Source organism: Molothrus ater, chromosome 1, assembly GCF_012460135.2.
Source record: "Molothrus ater isolate BHLD 08-10-18 breed brown headed cowbird chromosome 1, BPBGC_Mater_1.1, whole genome shotgun sequence".
Classification (NCBI taxonomy): domain Eukaryota; kingdom Metazoa; phylum Chordata; class Aves; order Passeriformes; family Icteridae; genus Molothrus; species Molothrus ater.
The window spans coordinates 52,566,404-52,583,644 of record NC_050478.2 but is presented as its reverse complement, the minus strand read 5'-3'; the positions used below and the strand labels follow the sequence as shown (position 1 = coordinate 52,583,644).

General features: G+C 42.1%; 1 protein-coding gene across 3 annotated transcripts in view; it reads left to right on the top strand.

Annotated features, from left to right (window-relative positions):
* Window positions 1-16,898, top strand: part of BLVRA (biliverdin reductase A) — a 29,475-nt gene extending 12,577 nt beyond the window's left edge. For 2 of the 3 annotated variants that reach the window (XM_036406255.2, XM_036406256.2), the window contains 6 exons: window positions 4,207-4,334; window positions 5,928-6,047; window positions 6,673-6,770; window positions 8,171-8,278; window positions 8,682-8,853; window positions 13,664-16,898. In XM_036406255.2, coding sequence (XP_036262148.1) covers window positions 4,216-4,334; window positions 5,928-6,047; window positions 6,673-6,770; window positions 8,171-8,278; window positions 8,682-8,853; window positions 13,664-13,937 — 891 coding nt within the window. In that variant the 5' untranslated portion in view covers window positions 4,207-4,215 and the 3' untranslated portion in view covers window positions 13,938-16,898. Of the gene's footprint in view, window positions 1-2,076; window positions 2,101-4,206; window positions 4,335-5,927; window positions 6,048-6,672; window positions 6,771-8,170; window positions 8,279-8,681; window positions 8,854-13,663 lie in introns of those variants that run through there. The other variant, XM_036406257.2, reaches the window with a different exon arrangement.
* Window positions 16,899-17,241: the final 343 nt, after the last annotated feature.

Below are 17,241 nucleotides of genomic sequence, written 5' to 3'. Positions count from 1 at the left end.
AATTCCTAAGTTCTGCCTTTTAGCTTGCTTCTGCACTACTTTGCATGGCCTTAGTAATGTTGCACAAAACAGAGGTAAGCCTCACTTCCCCCAGGCTTATCTCAGTGAGTGTTTGCAGTTTTGAGATGTTGGGTCCCACTTGTCATTGCACTGGGGAGGAACACTGGTGCTGGTTGATGGATTTCTTTGGACTTACTCCATTGTTTGTTTTGCTGCTAAATATTCTGTTTTGCTGTGAAATTTTGCAAGAATATTTGGGTCAGTTTTGGGGTTTTTTGGTTTTCTTTTTGTTTTTTGGTTTTTTTTTTGGTTTTTTGTTAATTGCTAATGCAGGAAATATGAAGCAGAAGCACAGAAAGCTCAGAAGCAGAGGGGGCAATGGTACGATGATATATTGGTGTAGAATCAATTATCCTCTTCAACTTTGCTTTTCTCAGCTCTTTTTGTGTGTCATGCAGGGCTCATCTCCCTTGGTAAGAGGAGCCACTTGTGCTGGCTGTCAGTGGGGAAGAGCTTCTAGCAGTCAGTGGCAGCCACCATCCCCCTTATCCCAGTTCAGAGGGGACCTGTGGTGAGCCTGGCAGGGCTGCCTGCAACCCAGCCAGGGTGGGTGCTGCTGTGATGTGAGAGGCATTCCTTAGAAACAGCATGTGAGCATGAAAGACATCTCCTAAACGTCTCATCAGCTCTCTTTGCTTTCACACAGCCAATTAAGAAAGGGTGGAGAAAATGCTTTTGGATACTGTTGCATTACTTACAATATGACTTTTTTTCAGTATGACAGGAACCAAAGTTCCTGAAAAGCCTTGAAAATGCCTCTGGAATCTTTTTTATTAAAGCTTTAACTCACTGATTTTAAGAAAAAGTGTGAAAGGAATGCAGAGCAGTTTGTGATTTGGGTTTCCTACTTCATCATTTTTGTACTTGAAAGATTATTGTGGCTGTTATCCTCTTGTAAAGGTTTGAAAGAAGTAAACTTTTATATATTCATCTGGGCTCTCAGATGAGAATTCTCTATTCTTCTCTTACCTGGTTTGTAACAGTTCTGAAAAACACCTAATTTACTTTTCTCCCTGAGCAGCTGCAGATTTTGGTGTGTGAGCAAAATAAGGGTAATAAAAAGCCGCAGCAGGGATGCAAACACAGCAATTTTTCTGTTAGCTACGTGTGTAAGCAAAGGTTCCAGAACATACATTTAATGGCTGTTTCTTTTGGTATATTAGCCACTGAACCCTTGACCTGGACCAAATGGCTGGTTGCTGTGGCAACAGGCTGCACAGTTACGGGTTTTGTTCTTAGGTTGAAATCATCTTGCTTCTCTTAAATGTTCATTTTGAGGCGATCAGAAGAAACTAGGAAGTTCTTTTTTCAAAGGAGAGGCAAAAATATTAATGTTCAGCTACCTGAGCCTCTGCAGAGAGACATTCTTTGTTCCCTTGTTCCCTGAAGAAGGTAGTCTGCTCCCCCACTTTCTCCACTTTGTTGAAGCAGAGGTCAGCAGGTCACCAACAAAAAAAAAAAAAAAAACAACAAAACAAAAAAAAAACCCAAAAAAAAACCAAACCCAAAACAAAAAAACCAACAAAAAAAAAAAGTAGTTCTTGGAAACAACATGACTGTAGGAAGGTCAGGGGAATTTGTTTGCTGAACAACTCCAACTTCCAATCCCACTGAAGGCAATGGGGAAATATTAACAGCTTAACACTCCACTAACCTTGAGAATTTCTGAACTTAAAGTAAGCTCCTGATCAGCTCTTTTCAAGCTGGACTTGTGAGAGACTGGAAAGATTGATGTCTTGGGATGTTATGGGCTACATGTGGTGGAGGAAGGGGCAGTGCCCTGCTCTGTACACCCCCACCCTAGAGCCTGTATCCCAGCCTGGCAGTGGCTGACAGTCCCTGGCACAGCACAGGCAATGCTCCACCCCACCTCTGGAGCCCCCAGCTCAGCTCCTGAATGGCCAAATGACCAGAAGTCCCACCTGGGGGAAGGGCCCAGGAAGGCCAAAGGGTATTTAAGCCTAACACAAGGCAGTCAGATGTCTTGACTGTACTGCCTCTTGGAATGTGTGTCTGTACACTGCTGGAACCCAGGAGCTGGTAGATATGTTTGGTTTTTTCTATATCTTCTCTAGTTTTCTTTCTTTCTTGCTCTCTCTTCTAATTCCCTCTTCTTGGACTTTTGAGTAACTTGAAATTGAACTGTATTTGAGTTTAAAGGTTGAATGAGCGAAGTTAATGCTTTAAAAAGTGTTATCTGTTTATTGAATGTTGCACTAAACTTGCCAAATTTGTCTGATTTTCTAAAGTTGCCAGTAAAATCTTTTTTGTTGTTTTGACTTCTTGAGAGTATCTTGGTATTTCTCCTGTGCATCTAACTCAGAGTACATGAACAAACATAAGCCCTTTTAAAAGTCTCAATGATCATGGTTGTTTGGAGCCTTAAAATACTAAAAAAAGTTCTTGCTGTGACAGTGGTCAAACACTGTGGCAGAGGCATGGGAGGTTAAAGGATTGCCAGCTATGGGGGCAGTCAGAACTCAGCATGGAGAGCCATGGTGAGAGCAACTGAGTGACCTTCTGGGGCTCCTTCCAGCTGAGGTCATTCTGCAAGTCTGTCTCTTTTTTCTCTTTGGCCACAGAGAAAAGCAAATGTGATGGAGAGCCCAGACCAGGACTCTGTCTGTGGGTGGTACTGAAAATGAGTTTTGTGTTTACATTGTCCTCTTTTACCACACCCCCCCTCCCCCTGCACCTCAGCCCTACACACTTCTCTTTCCTGGTGAATAGTGTCATAATGCCATACCTCAAATACTTGGTAACAAAATGTCACTGTAATTCCCCTAGAGAACTCTTTGATATATCACTAATTTATTTTCTTACACTAAACATGCTGCTCTGTGTTTTGCCTTTATATCTTTTTGGCATATGTAAAATGAGTGGCCTTCAGCACCGTAGGCAGGAGCTTAAAGGAAAACAAAATACAGACATGGCATGTGATTGGAAGGGGGATCTTTTTTCCTTTGTGCCAGCAGCTGTCAACCTCTTGCACTTCCAAAACAGTCCCTTAGGGCTTTTTGCTGCACTGTGATCCTGTCAGACAAGAGGCACAAGGAGGAGTTAAGTGGGGTTGTCCACTTACCCATCTCAGTCTCAGAAAGAGGTGAAGGGCTGCAGCCAAGTAGTGTAAACAATCTAAAGAGTTCACTCAAGTGAAGGGATTGGCAGTGGCAGGAAGAAGGAAACAAGAAACAGAGATTGAAGGGATGCTTTCACGAGATGGAAGGAACAAAAAATGAAGAGGGTCTGATCTGACCTGACTCATTTTAGGCCATTTTCATGTAAATCTTCAATTAATTTACAAAGTGTTTCTAGTCCTCAGGATGCTGGAACAGTGCAGGTTAGAAAGGTTTCATCAGTTGTCAAGTGCTTCTGCAGATCAACAGCAAATCATAAGACCAACAGAAGAATTTATTGCCAGAGGCCCAGAGCCCAGCCAGTGAGTGCAATACCTTTCTCACCCTCCATATCATGCAGTTGTGTCAGCAATTGCATTTGGGAGATGTAAATCTTAAAAGAGATGCCTGCTTGTCATTAAAGAGATGGCAGAGCTTTCTTTGGGCATGGAAATGTCAAGCAAGCATCTGGATCAGATTCAGTGGCTGGTTACAGCTTGACACTGTAGGCTGTGCTGGTGGTTACGTGGGGAACGCAAAGATGCTCCCTGCTTCCTGTCCCAAAGTATTCCAGCCATGCTGCTGAGCACTGGGACTGTGTGTGTGGAACCGTGCTGCAGACACTCAGGAAGTCAGCAGGGTTTATATAAAGCTCTGCTGGGTTTGCAGAACCTTTTGGCTCCTTTCCAGCTTGGAAGTGGCAATATAAATAGAAGAATGTCTCACTTTTGAAGTCTGCCTTCTATTCATGGAAAGGAAGACCTTTGCTGGAGCTGTGATTTAATAGCTGTTAAATACAAATCTCAAGACCAGTCCTATGACAGGCTGAACTGCTGGATCCCATTTCAATGGGATATGAGTGAGCTCAGTAGCCTATAGCATCACATCTGTTATTTGGTTGCTGACACCTGAATAAAGTGCGGTGCTATGAAAGCAGAGTTCAAGAGTATCCATTCTCACACCTTCCTTCCCAGTTGCACTTGTCCCTGTTACAAGAAAAAAGTTGCCTTTTCTTTTTCCTTTTGGACAGATTAGCAAAATGTTTGGGACAGTGGTGGTTGGAGTTGGAATTGCTGGCTTAGCACGAATCCGAGACTTGATGAATCCGATGCCTTCCAGCCCTTCTGAGCACCTGAAACTCATTGGATTTGTATCCAGGTTAGAAATTTCATCTTACCATGTCTAATATGTATATTGCAATGTTTTTTCTTCTTTTTCAAGCCAAGAAGGGAAAATTTGTGCAAATATGCCTGTCATTCTGAGTGGCAGCTCAGAAGTGAGCACAGAAAGATTTGCAAGAGGGAACAAATAGGTTACCCTAGTGAGAGATCTTCCAGAAATTACTAAAATAAAAACTGAGAGACATTTTTGCTGTAGAATCTGTGTGATAACAAGAAATTGTCTGACTGGAATTTCCTGTAGATTTAAGGTTGTGCAGACAATAAGTGCATTAATGATCTCGTGTCTGCATGGCACTTCTAGAAATGTTAAAAAAGTAAGTTTTACAGAGTTTTAAAAAGTTCTTTTGCAAAAACATGTTTCAATGCCCCCAATACTCCAACTTCATAAAAAAAATCTAGTATTTTTTTTTAAACCAGGTATTGAACCTGTAATTATCTGAAGAAAATGCCACGATTTGCTACATGCAGCAAGGTTGCTTTTTATCCCTCTTATGCTTCTTAGAGAACAAGTTTTTCTCACTAGTTTGGAACTGTGGAAATTTAGTGTGGACCTTCCTCTGAGCGTTCCTGCTGGACTGTCTGACCCATTACAGTGGAGCATAAAAGTTTGAAACAGGCAGTACCTTTAATGGATCTCAGGTTGTGAATGTATTTTTCCAGCTATATCTAAATTGTGCATCATTTTTTGAGACAGAAAGGACTGATCAGGTCACCCATTTTATTTTCCTACCAAATACATTTTTGGTTCTCTGATGCCTCTGTCAGTGCTACAGGTAACCTTGAAGAGCAATGAAGACAGGGTTTCTACCACTGTTTTTTTGTGAGAAACAATGCCGTTAAAATGCATGATTCACAGAAATCTTCCTTGCATCCCCATCACACACAATCACCACCTGTCTTTGCTTTCAAGTCCTGCTTGTAGCCTGCTTCCCTCCTCTCTGTCACCTGTCCTAACACTGTCAAGGTGCCTGCTCTAGTCAGTAGTAATGCAAAGGGCTTTTGGAGGGATTGTGTGTTTTTCATTCTCAGCTGGAGCTGTGCTCAGCTTACTGCCCAAGAGAGCTTTCCCCTTAGCACTGGTATGCTGTGTGTGTTGCAAGGTGAGCCATCACAGCCAAGCATCTGCTTTGTCCCTCTCCTGCATGTCTGTACTTGCAGTTGTGTGTATCCCTGCCATCTCGAGTGCTTTTGTCCACATTGTCGAGCATGGTGGGGAGAAGTTCTCCCTTAGGAGCACTGTCCTCTTTCAAGTCATTCTTTGGTAATAATGCTTATTCAAAAACAACACACCAGAACCAAAAAGGACTTGACAGATCAATAGCAGGCCAGTTTCTGGACTGATACCACCACCTGCACACTGGTCCATTTTTTTTTGGTTCTCTTCTCCATTGCACTTTTGTCTGTAAGTGCTCGTGCTCTTCCTGGATAAAAAATTGGTTGTTATACCCTGGTTGAACTCAGTGAGACAGTGGTCCATGGGAACAATTTTTAAGTACTGCTACGCAACTTGTGCTGGGGAAGAATGGACTGTGACAGTTATGCTCTGGTTGTATTTATGCTAAATGTGCAGGAGAAGTTTTGGCAATATTAATGAGGCTAAACAGATTAGCCTGGAAGATGCTCTGAAAAACAAAGACATCCATGCAGCCTTCATCAGCACAGAGAACAAAAGCCATGAAGAAACCATCAGGTATTTTGGGGGGTTTTCCCCTCTTCTTTTCCCCCTTTCCCCTGTATTTTGGAAGCACAGAGGAGCTGTGTAAAGCTGTTGCAGGAGAAGATATGAACACTGAAGAAAGATTACCAGAGTAGAAGCCTGAAGTGAATGATAGTGAGTTCCCTAGAGCACCAATAAGCCCTGGAAGAGAGTAGGATTTAAGATGCATTAATTTCCCAAGTAATTCCATTTCTGCACCTCTAGGCCTGTGTTTGATGGACAGGCAGCTTAAAACAGGATTTAAAGCCTTTCCTCACAGATTATATTGTGGAAGGGTAGTCCAGTGCCTCACTCCAGCTGCTTGCGTGTCTGTAAGTCAGAAATTGCAGTGCTCAACGCTGTAGGATTTTAGCAACTTGATGTAGGGGAGTGAGGGAATTCTGTGGCAAAAGAAGAATTAAAACCCCACTCCCCTGCTGTTTAAGTGTGTGATGTAGGCACCACACCATCGTTCCTAGGAAAGTTGCCATTTATTTCTGTTACTCCATATTGTGCATGTCTCCATGTGAAGCTGCCTGTGGGAATCAGAATCAGCTTGCATGGTGAGAGAGGATTAGGATAATATTCTTTTTAATGGCTGATTTTTTATCCCTTTCAGAATGTTCTTAGAAGCTGGGAAACATGTCCTTGTTGAGTACCCCATGGCTTTGTCTGCTAAGGCAGCCCATGAGCTCTGGGAGATGGCTGAGCAGAAAGGTAACACATTTGTTCTCAAGCACATAAGCAGTTTTACCTGTTGGGTAGCACCAAAGGCACTAACTCAAAGGCACGTCTCCAGCCTACTTTTAGTCATCATATGCAAGGGAGTATGACTGTCTCAGAGATGTGCCTGTCTAGGATTTAAGGCTTGTGCCAGCAGGGGAACAAACACACAAATGTCATTGCTAGGAGTAAAATATCTTTGCCCTCACAAAACTCTAGCCTCTATTTGTGACACTTAGAATGCAGTTAAAGAGGAAAACTTCTGTCGCTATGATAGTAAAGCACTTGATGAGTGCAGCTATTGAACTTGTGCAATTCCCTGTCCTCTCTCTGCCTGGAAATGAATCTACAGACAGCTCTCCCAGCTTCTAGCATTTGTGATGTGCTGGCCACACACAGCTGCTCATGCTACTGTAGGCCAGCAAGGCATTCCTGTCTGAAAGACAGCTTGTCTATAAGGAAAATCTCTTTATTTCCAGAAAGTGTGTGGTCCTATCCCAGTGGTGCAAAGGGTCAGAAACTGGCAGTCAGCTGGGGCCAGTGGGGATGAATGGGGCTGCAAGGGGAAGAGCAGTGCTGGGCAGAAGCAGAGTGCAAATCATTTGGACAAGCTGCACTTTTTATACCACTACTTCTTAAAGATCTCCTTTGTGACTTTTGTGCTGAAACGCTGGAGGTGTAGGATTTCTGCTTTGCCGTTTCCCTGTACCAACACCAGTTACTGCCTTGTTGCTCACCAAATGGTTTCCCATTGAGCAGAATTTATGGCTCTTTTTTTGAAGCAGCAGCAGTTACTGTCAGCAGCCTACAATGATTCTCCTGGAAATCTTCCAGAAAAACACATACTGAATGAAAGACACATTTAACTTGTATTGGACAACCTCTATTTCAAAGTAGCCCAATTCATTGCAGTTGGAGCGAGGTATTCCTTAACATATTGTTCCAATCTGGCTCTTAGCATTATGCTATTTTTCCCTTTTCTTTTTCTTTCCTACTGCTCTGGGAGGAAAAATGCAGAACAAGGAAATGTGAAGGGAAAGAGGCCAAGAATTAATCCATCCGTTACTCTGAAGACTCAAGTTTCAGCCTTAGCTGGGTGCTGGCTTTCATTACAGAGTCTCTGTTAAACGTAGTGGCTACTGTTCCTGCTGTCTCTATATTTGTTGTCTCCTGAAAATCCTTAACCCAAATTGATGCTTCAGCTCAGGGCCCATGTTTCCATGTTTGATTTTCTTCCTGACATCACTTTGTGAGCCATGCATGAATATTTCTGCATGAGTTCCCACGGGTGGATAGTGAATTAGGCATGACTTTGATTCACACAGAAAACTTTTATTTAATCTGTCCTGATTTTTTTTTGTGGTTTTTGTCTTGTTTTGTTATTTCAATGGCAGGTAAAGTACTCCATGTGGAGCATATTGAACTTCTTACTGAAGAGTACAAGCAGCTGAAAAAAGAGGTGGCTGGGAAAGACCTGGTGAAGGGAACATTGCATTTCACAGGTCAGTAGCTCTGAAGAAATAAAAAGTCCATCTGGATTTGCTCCCCAGGGATACCAGTGCTGCCAGACTTCATTCAGTCCTTTCACACAGGACTGTCTATAAACTGAGTAGAGACACAGGTACTGGTTCTGGATAATTCCCTTGTTGAATTCACATACACCTTTCTGTCCTCAACATGTCCTGAAGGGTTTGTTGTATATGTACTTTGTGCAGCCCTCTCTGGCACAGCTTGTCAACTGATCCATTTCGACATTAAATGTGTTTATTGACTTTCCTACTCAGTCCATCCACTGACCTTTCTACACCCTGATCTTTAAGCCTGCAACACTGCACTTTCTTCATCCTTTCCTATGCAGAAGACATTATTCTATTTCCTGTTCCTCAAGAGTTTCTATTCCACCAGGTAGTGTCCTTGATGAAAACAAATCAGGATTCCCAGCTTTCAGTGGAATTGCCCGTCTGACGTGGCTAATTGACCTCTTTGGAGACCTCACTGTTACCTCTGCCACCAGAGAGAAGCAGAAGGATAAGAATTATTCCAGAATGACTGTTCACTTTCAGACAGCAAACAAGAAGTGAGTAATGTCTGTGGCAGCATGTGAGCCAGGCTCCTCATCATCTGCAGGACTTCTGCCTGCAGGAGTTCCGCATTCTCTTCTCCTCTTGTGCAAACAGAATGGGTGGAGGCTGGGATCAAAGTGTACATATCTTTTAAAGATTCATTTTATAGTATTGAGTTTGATCCCCTTTTATTATGTGGTGACAATATCCTTCCTGTCAACTAGGATATTTTTAATAGCCTTGCTAAAAAGTGGTATATAATAACTATGAAGTAAGTCCCTAGTATTTCATTCTGTCACTTGACTACTCAGCTTGGTCCAGAGAGTGGTAAAAATTCTGAGGTTTGGTCATTCTGGGCCATCTGTGCAAAGTTCATGTCCTTTCAAATAAGTTGAAGTTACTTACAACATCAGTTAAAAGCAACCAGATACAATTTGAGAATTATCTGTTATGAAAAGGTAGAGAGAAATTATCCAATGGTGATGGAACTCCTTGTTCTTTTTTTTTTTCTTTTTTTTTTTTTTGATTGCAGATATGCTGATAGACCTCTTAAAAAGCCCAAATCTAACCCAGCATTTTAGATAAATATGTAGTTAAAGTAGTAACCTGAAGGACTGGCTATTTGAGGAGTGAATAATCAGGACTCCTTTAAACTCTTAACTTCGCCACAGGTCTGGTTAAGCATTTCATCAGCCACTCTACAAACCCATTGCAGTTTATCTTGGGATTATCATCTTGTTTTAGCAATCTTCCTCTCTCTTTAAATAAAACAGCATTTCCAATTCCTTTTGAAATGCACTTGTGAGAGGACAGAACTCTGTATACAAGTTCTGTTTACCCTCTTAGCAATTTGCTAGTAACATAAGTAGCTGTGAAGATCTAGATAGGGTGAGATTTTGAACTAAATCCAGCAGATGGAACTAGCGGGTGGTTTAAACATTTCCCTGGCTGTCCTGTCTCCTGGGTAGTCCTTAGCTGCTATGTATGATATTTGCTGGATACAGAACTGGTTCTGGATTACTTTTTTTTTTCCTGCTCTAACCAATATTTTTTTTTCCTGCTCTAACCAATCTGCACTAACCAATACTTGCTTCTCTTGGCCACTACTATTTGTATGGATCAGTGTTTTCTCACCATAAGTGTTTTAATAACTTTGGGGACAGTCAGTTTTATGTCCCTGGGATAATTTAGGGTGGGTGGAAAATTACATAGCGTTCCTGTATTGTGTTCAGTGCTGGGGCCATATTTCCTGCTGACCTTCCCCCACTGACGTCAGGGGAGTTACTGCAGTAGAGAATTTGGCCCACTCTCTGTCAAGTGAAGTTATGGCCCAGCAGTAATGGTGGTGGTGTTACAGATCTAATTTTCCCAACCTTTATTTTGCTGAAGGATGGGAAAGGTCTGTACCTTTCATGAGAGCTATCCCATCCTTTTTTGAAAGACATAATACAGTAACCTTGAGAAATCAGGTTAATTCATCCTATTTTCTGCCTGGAAAATACAGCAGGTGCAGAATGCAGAAGCTTGTGTTCTGCTTGTTAAGCAGGGATTTGTGTAAAGGGTATAGTCTGTCTCCAGTGCACAGCCCACCCTCGCTGCTTGTCTGGCTCTGGGTGGATTTTGGAGGTGTGTGTTAATGCCTGCACCCAGCTATTTGAGAGATGACCTCTGCCTCTGTTGTGTGTCCAAGACAGCTGAGCTGACGGCCTCTCTGTGATACAACATTGAGCAATCCAGAAAGAGCCAAGCCTCTACTGACAGCGCGTCTGGTTTGGGACTGCAGTTCCTGTCCCAGGATTACAAAGCTTGGATTCAGTAAATGTCAGAAATCAATTTTTAGTGCAAGCTGGAGAGATAATGATTTGGGCAGCATTTCTTTAATGTTAACTAGGGATAGGGTCAAACTGTCTAATTCTTATCCAAGCTAAGGGAGCCTCTCATTGATTTAACAGTAAATTAAAAATATTGACATTTTCAAAGAGTTAAAAGGAAAATGTTTAAAAGAAGTTGAAGAGATTTCTAAACATATACTGACAAGAAACATTTGAAGCTATCTTTTTATGGAGAGCTAAGCTTACAGAGTCTAATAAAATATCTTCAAATTGAACATTCATAGAAAATGATGTAATAGATGCTTTCTGCAGAAGTCGCTGCATAAAATTTTAAGCTGAGTGGACCCAGAATTCTTTCAAGCATGAAACCAGCTTAATTCTTCTGGCCGTACAAAGAGTATTTGCTTCATATTGGTTTGTGGAGCTATTGCAGTCCAGCGAGGTTCACTCATTATTTGAGGAAAAAGGGAATTAGAAAAGCAAAAAGTCTTTTTCAATGTAGCTGAGAAAATGCTATCAATTTACAGTTTGGAAAGACAAAATGGCCATAGAAAGTCAGAGTGTTTTCTTCACTGCAGACTATTTGCTTTGCAGTCAGTATAAAGGTGGTTTGTTAGTGCTTGATTAAATTTTCTTTTTCTTCAACTACCCAACATATGTAACCCAGCTTTGTTCAGATACCAAAAACGTTGGATTTGATGCTTGTAAGTAGCTCTACTAACACTTCTAAATAACTAAATGTTTCTGTAGCTAGATAATACTTTGCTACAAATCTTTAATGAAAGTGGATAAATTGTCTATGAAAAAAGCTACAGCCCTTCACAATTTTCTGATCTAAAATACAAATCTGTTTCTTAAGCTACAAAATTGCTTACATAATGTGTGGTCTTGCAACATGCTTATCTTTATAGCAAAACAAGAGGCTTATTTCAGAGTAGAAGTTGTTGTTAATTAAAAATGAATACATTTTGCTTACCAATCAACCTCTCCTTGGGAATGTGACTAAAAATCCAATTGCAGAAGAAGATAAATCTATTAGTAAATCCAACATTTTCCTCCTCACTGATCTAAATCAGTCATTCTAATCACTTTGAATAAATTCTGCCTGCTCTGCATGTTTGTACTTCTGGTTCAGTGGCTTCCCAAGCTACAGCAGAAGGCGTACACTTGAGCCTGATCACTGATGTGCATCTGCTCTAGATCACCCCAGGGAGGTGATCCTGCACTGACAGGGCCTGTTTTGGATCATATCAAGAGTTCTTTGCTATTACATGATGGAAATCTTTGCCTGGGCCTGCCCACTGGTTTCTTCATGCCTACCCACCTGAGGTAAAGCAGGTTTAGTAACAGTGGCCTGAACCCTCTGAGACTCTTTATTATCATAGGACTATAAAACCAGCTCTGTCAAGTCAGAGCAAAGCCCAGCTTGCTCAGCAGCCTGCCTCTGACCCAGATCAACGGCCTTTAGCTCAGGGAAGTAGGATGGGAACACAGAAAGCACTGAGCAATACGCCCCCCAGACGCCCTTCTGGCTTGCAGTGACATGTAGTCCTGGGACTTCCTAAAACACATGGTGCCTTTGCATTTATTAGTCTTCTGAGATTTTTTTTTTGGTGCACTTCTTGCAGGCTGTGATTTGGGTATTTTTTTCCCCCTCCAGTTGTTTCATTCTGTTCAGTCAGGTTCATCTGGCCATGCTTAATTTGTAGGGGAAGCGGTGGAGATGTGAAGTACAGGTGAGCAAAGAATAAGTGATATAATGATTTAAATATAGAAACTGAATCCAAGAGCATAAAAGATGAGAGGTGCAGAAACATTAAGCTGAGCACTCTGCAGAACGTGTTCAGGGCAGATTGACAAGGACTTTCTTTCCAGATCTAATGATACTGAAGATTTAATGGGCGGTACTTGGAGACAGAATTTATTCTTCCAGGCTATTGATGCCTTCATAATTTGTGAGTGGCAGACTAAAGTAGGCCATAAAGGACTGTGGAGGGGCCATCAATAACCAAGTAAGAAAAATAATGTGCATCCTCTAAACACAGGCAGTAGTGAGTGCTGATGAATGAGCTGCAGAAAGGCAATGGTACGGCTCAGGCAGTTGACAAAAGACCAGGGAGGGAGCATTGTGACTGTGGCTGATGTTGAGGGCCATTCTTCAAAGGCATTGCAGTGTTGGTTCTAGGAGTCTGTTAAGACCCCTGAAGTGGCACAGCATGTCCTATGGCTCCTTTCCCTCAGCCAAGAGGGGAAGTTGGGAGGGAAGGTGTGAGCTATGCAAGTCAATAGCCAATACCACCAGGCTTGGTTTGGAGACTGTGCTATTGTGTTGGTGAAAGACAGGACTCTGCTCTGATTAAGAAAGGCCTGCTTGAGAGTCTCTGTAGGTATAATTTTTAGGATCAGCACAATGCTCCCAATGATGAGAATGAAACATTTTAAAAGTTCAGAGAGTCTTGTGTCTGTGTCAGTGAATTTGTTCACTGGGGTTCAGCTCGCATAGTAGCACCTAGGTCATCATTATGTACCCATGTGACTTAAATCTGTTCTTGCTGGAGGAATAACTAGACATGGAGGGCCTTTTGAGTTTAGCTGTGACTGCATTATGTACACAATATTTGGACATCTAACTGCACTTTTCATCCAAGTCCACAAACAAACAGCCCACAAACTTCCCTCTTCCTTATGATGTGGCTTGATGTTGCTTGCTCCACTTTGTGCATAGGGAAAACAAAGCTGGACAGAGCTTAGAGGGTGTGCTGGAAGTCATGACATGAAACAGTGGCAGAGTTAAGACTATTGCCTTCTGTTGACCTCTATAACCACAAGGCATGTTGGTCAGGACACATTGCCTTAATATGCAATAATTGATATTCAAAAATGGTGCATTTATTAGAGCATTTTCTGGAAATACAGAGAAAACAACCCAAACAAATTAGAATTGTTGATTCAGTTTCTTAATTAATACTTTTTCTCTGCTCCTTCGTACTAGACCCTTGACTTGGATTGAAGAAAGAGGACCAGGGATGAGACGTGAAAAGAAAATCAACTTCTGTTTCACAAGTGGTTGCCTGGAGAACTTCCCTGAAGCCCCAAGGTCTTCTGTGGGCCTTTTCATGCAGGATCAGAATCTCTTTGCCAAGAAACTGCTGGGCCAGGTCTCCAAGGAGGAGCTGGCTGCTGAGAAATGGCGAATTTTGCGGTGTCTTGACCTTGCCGAGGTGATCCAACAGTACTGTGAGGAGCCAGAGAAAATCTATTCCTGAGATTGCTCTTAGGGAAGGAAGAACACGGCAGACAGAAAAGCTGTAGGGCTAGAACTCACTGTTGTCATCAAGCAGTTGCTATTTCTGTTTCATTACCTTGTTTTTGACTATTTGTGATTCCTGGGCTCTCCAGGTGTTCTGGGGCAGTCTGGGCTATACCCTGTGCCTTCTGGTTTGCACCAGACAAAAGCAATTCCCTTGCTCTGATGCATCCCTGTCCTGTCCTGTTGTTAGAAACCTAGCAACAGCAAGCTTTGCTGTGATTCAGCTGGGAATATGCCTGACAGTAGATCCTACAGGACTGTAAATACTATATATAATCCTGTCTCCCAGGGTCTGTCCCCCCATTCCAGATATGTCTGGAAATGAAATGTCTCAATAGTATTCGTGTACTATTTTTGAGAATGAAGTTCCAGTTCAGTTTTCCACCTCTTTACTTGAAATACAGAACTTGTGCCACCACAGTCTTGACCTTTTCCTCCAATTGCCCTGAATATTTCTGTGTGTTTGCTCTAATTAGGAGTCTTGCCTGTTAGGTATTGGTGGGGGGGAGGGGGGTGGTGGTTTGTGTGTCCTTTGGTTTTTTTGGGGGTGGCTGGTTTTCACACTAGAGGTCAGCTATGGTCAAATTAAATCTGTATTGGTATCAAACCAGAATAGTAGAAGAATCTTGGCTCTGATAGAGAGATGTTGATTTCATTCAGTTTCCCTGGTGCCCTGTGCCAATGTAGAAATCTTTTCCCAGCAGAGATGAGAAACATGCATTGAACTAATGCATTGCCTGCCTGCTCTCTACTGAACCTAAATATTTTTGGTTTTGTACTGGAAGCAGCATATTATTCTCCTTCATTTGTGTTCTAATTCAGCATGGGAGTGGATCATAGCAAAAAAATAATAAATATTTTACATTTAAGAAATTACTAATGCACTCCTGGAAACAGAGAAATTAATTTGGGATAGTGATAAATTTAGAATAGCACTGTAGGAAACAGCAATTTGCAAATATATCCATGTGTTTATGTTGTGGTTTATCCCCAGCTGGCAACTAAGCACCAGGCAGCTGCTTGCTTCTTGTACCTCAGTGGGATGGGGGAGAGAATCAGAAAGGTAATAGTGAGGGGGAAAAAAGGTGGGTTGGGATAATGACAGTTTAACAGATAAAGCAAAAGCTGCATGTGCAAGGAGAACAAAACAGGGAATTCATTCACTGCTTCTGATGGGCAGGCAGGTGTTCAGCCACTCCCAGGAAATCAGAGCTACATCACACACCACAGCTACTTGGGAAAACAAGTGCCATCACTCTGAATGTCCCCCCTTCATTATCCTTGCCCAGCTTTATATGCCATATGGTATGGAATGCTGCTTTGTGGTCAACTGTCCTGGCTGTGCCCACTCCCAAATTCTTGTGCACCCCCAGCCTACTTGCTGGTAGGATGGGGTGAGAAGCAGGAAAGGCCATAAGGCGGTGCAAACACAGCTTAGCAATAACTAAAACATCCCTGTGCTATCAACACTGTTTCCAGCAAAATATAAAACACAGCCCCATGTTAGCTGCTCTGAATCAAATTAGCTCTACCCCAGCCAAAACCAGCCCAGATTATAGCATATGACACCTGTGGGAATGGGTCTTTAGCATTTTTACTGTAGTCACAGGATCACATATGAAAACATTATCACTTCCCTAAAGAAGCATTTTAGTTTTAGAAGCCTAAGCACTGCACAATGCTATTAACAATTCCTCTGGTTGCCTTTTACTTTCTAATTAGAGCATCTGCTGATGCTGTATTAATATAGAAGCCAACCTCAGTCTGTGCAATTGTTTGTTCAAACCAAAATAGTATTTTTTTTCTATTTTATCATTTGGGCAATTTTTTTAATAAGGGAGCATATATGTTGTGAATGTGCACATAATTGCAGCCAGTCAATACTGACAATTAAAAGTCTTCCTTTGGGTAAATGTTCATTCAGGAGTTGGATACAATTCAGTCTGCTGGAAACGAGAAAGAAAAATCCGTACAATTTTCTCCCAAATCAGTCAGATTTTAGCACTGACTGGAGCTTGATGTGTGAATGAATTCTGCATGTGGCATTTGTTTCAATCTACCCTATCTGTTAAAATCAGTGAACATTCTTATGTTGCCTTCAGTGGATTGAGACCCATGTGAGTTGGCAGCAGATTTCTGCAGGCAGATGCTGTGCTTGTCCACCCAAATGGATACCTTACTGAGCATTCACAGGGTGCTGCTGTGTTGGATATCGCATGGGCAGATCTGATGCTCTGTGAGGGAGAAAAGTGGACTTTTGGCAAAACACAAACAGTCCATCTGGGATTGGAATTAATTAGAATCTTCTGTGTGTGTCTGCCAGGTATGACAGCCAGTGAAAGTTCTTGTTCCTTGATGAGCTCCTGATCTTTGAATATGGGGTGAATGCCACTTGTTTACATGCTAACTCACAATGGGTAGTTGGGGAGAGAGGGAAAAGGGAAAGGAGATTCACACGTCTCTAGGCATCAGAATTAGTCAGCACATCTCCCTGAGCATGCTCTGCAATTGCTGGTGAGAGCAGTATTTCCCTAGGAAACAAATTCATGGGAGCTGTGTAGAGCAGCAGTATAACATTGTGCAGTGAATTGTCCTCTAGAGAAGCTTGCTTCTATAGAGAGCACCTGGGGAAATCAGCTGGTTAATTTGAGCTAGGGAAGGCAGATGCCTAGAGCTTGGATATCCACACTCTCCTTCATTCCCCTCCCATTCCTTCCAGCTGACCTGCTAACCTACTACTGCCTGTCCTGCTCCTGGAAGCCTGCATCATTTAAATGGCTTTTCCTTCTGCCCTGTGAATTTGCCAAGGTACTGTGGTTGTTTGTATATGGGAGCTACTGGATGTCTAGTTCCAAATGTATGTATTGTTTAACCAGATGTTAAACTCACCAATAAAATACTGGAGCTTGTAATCATTCTTTTTTATTCCCTTTGTCCTTCATTAGCAGTTCCCATGGCCTGTGCTGAAAGTGGCTCTGTTGCAACTGTTTTTTTTCCCCTTTACTCCTCAAGGCCTGTGAAATCCTGCCAGGGTCTACAGGCTGTGATAATATCCCAAAGACCTCAGTTGCCTCCTTCTCCTATTTCAAAGTTCTGAATACAGGTGTGGTAGGATTTGTGACCTTACCTCACCTCATGAGCTCTCCCACAAAATTCCTGAACCCAGGCAGTTTTAGAGATACAGAGGTAGGGAAGGCAAGTGTAAGATGTGACATGAGCAGTTATTATATTTCATTCTTTAGATAAAGCTGATTTTCTAC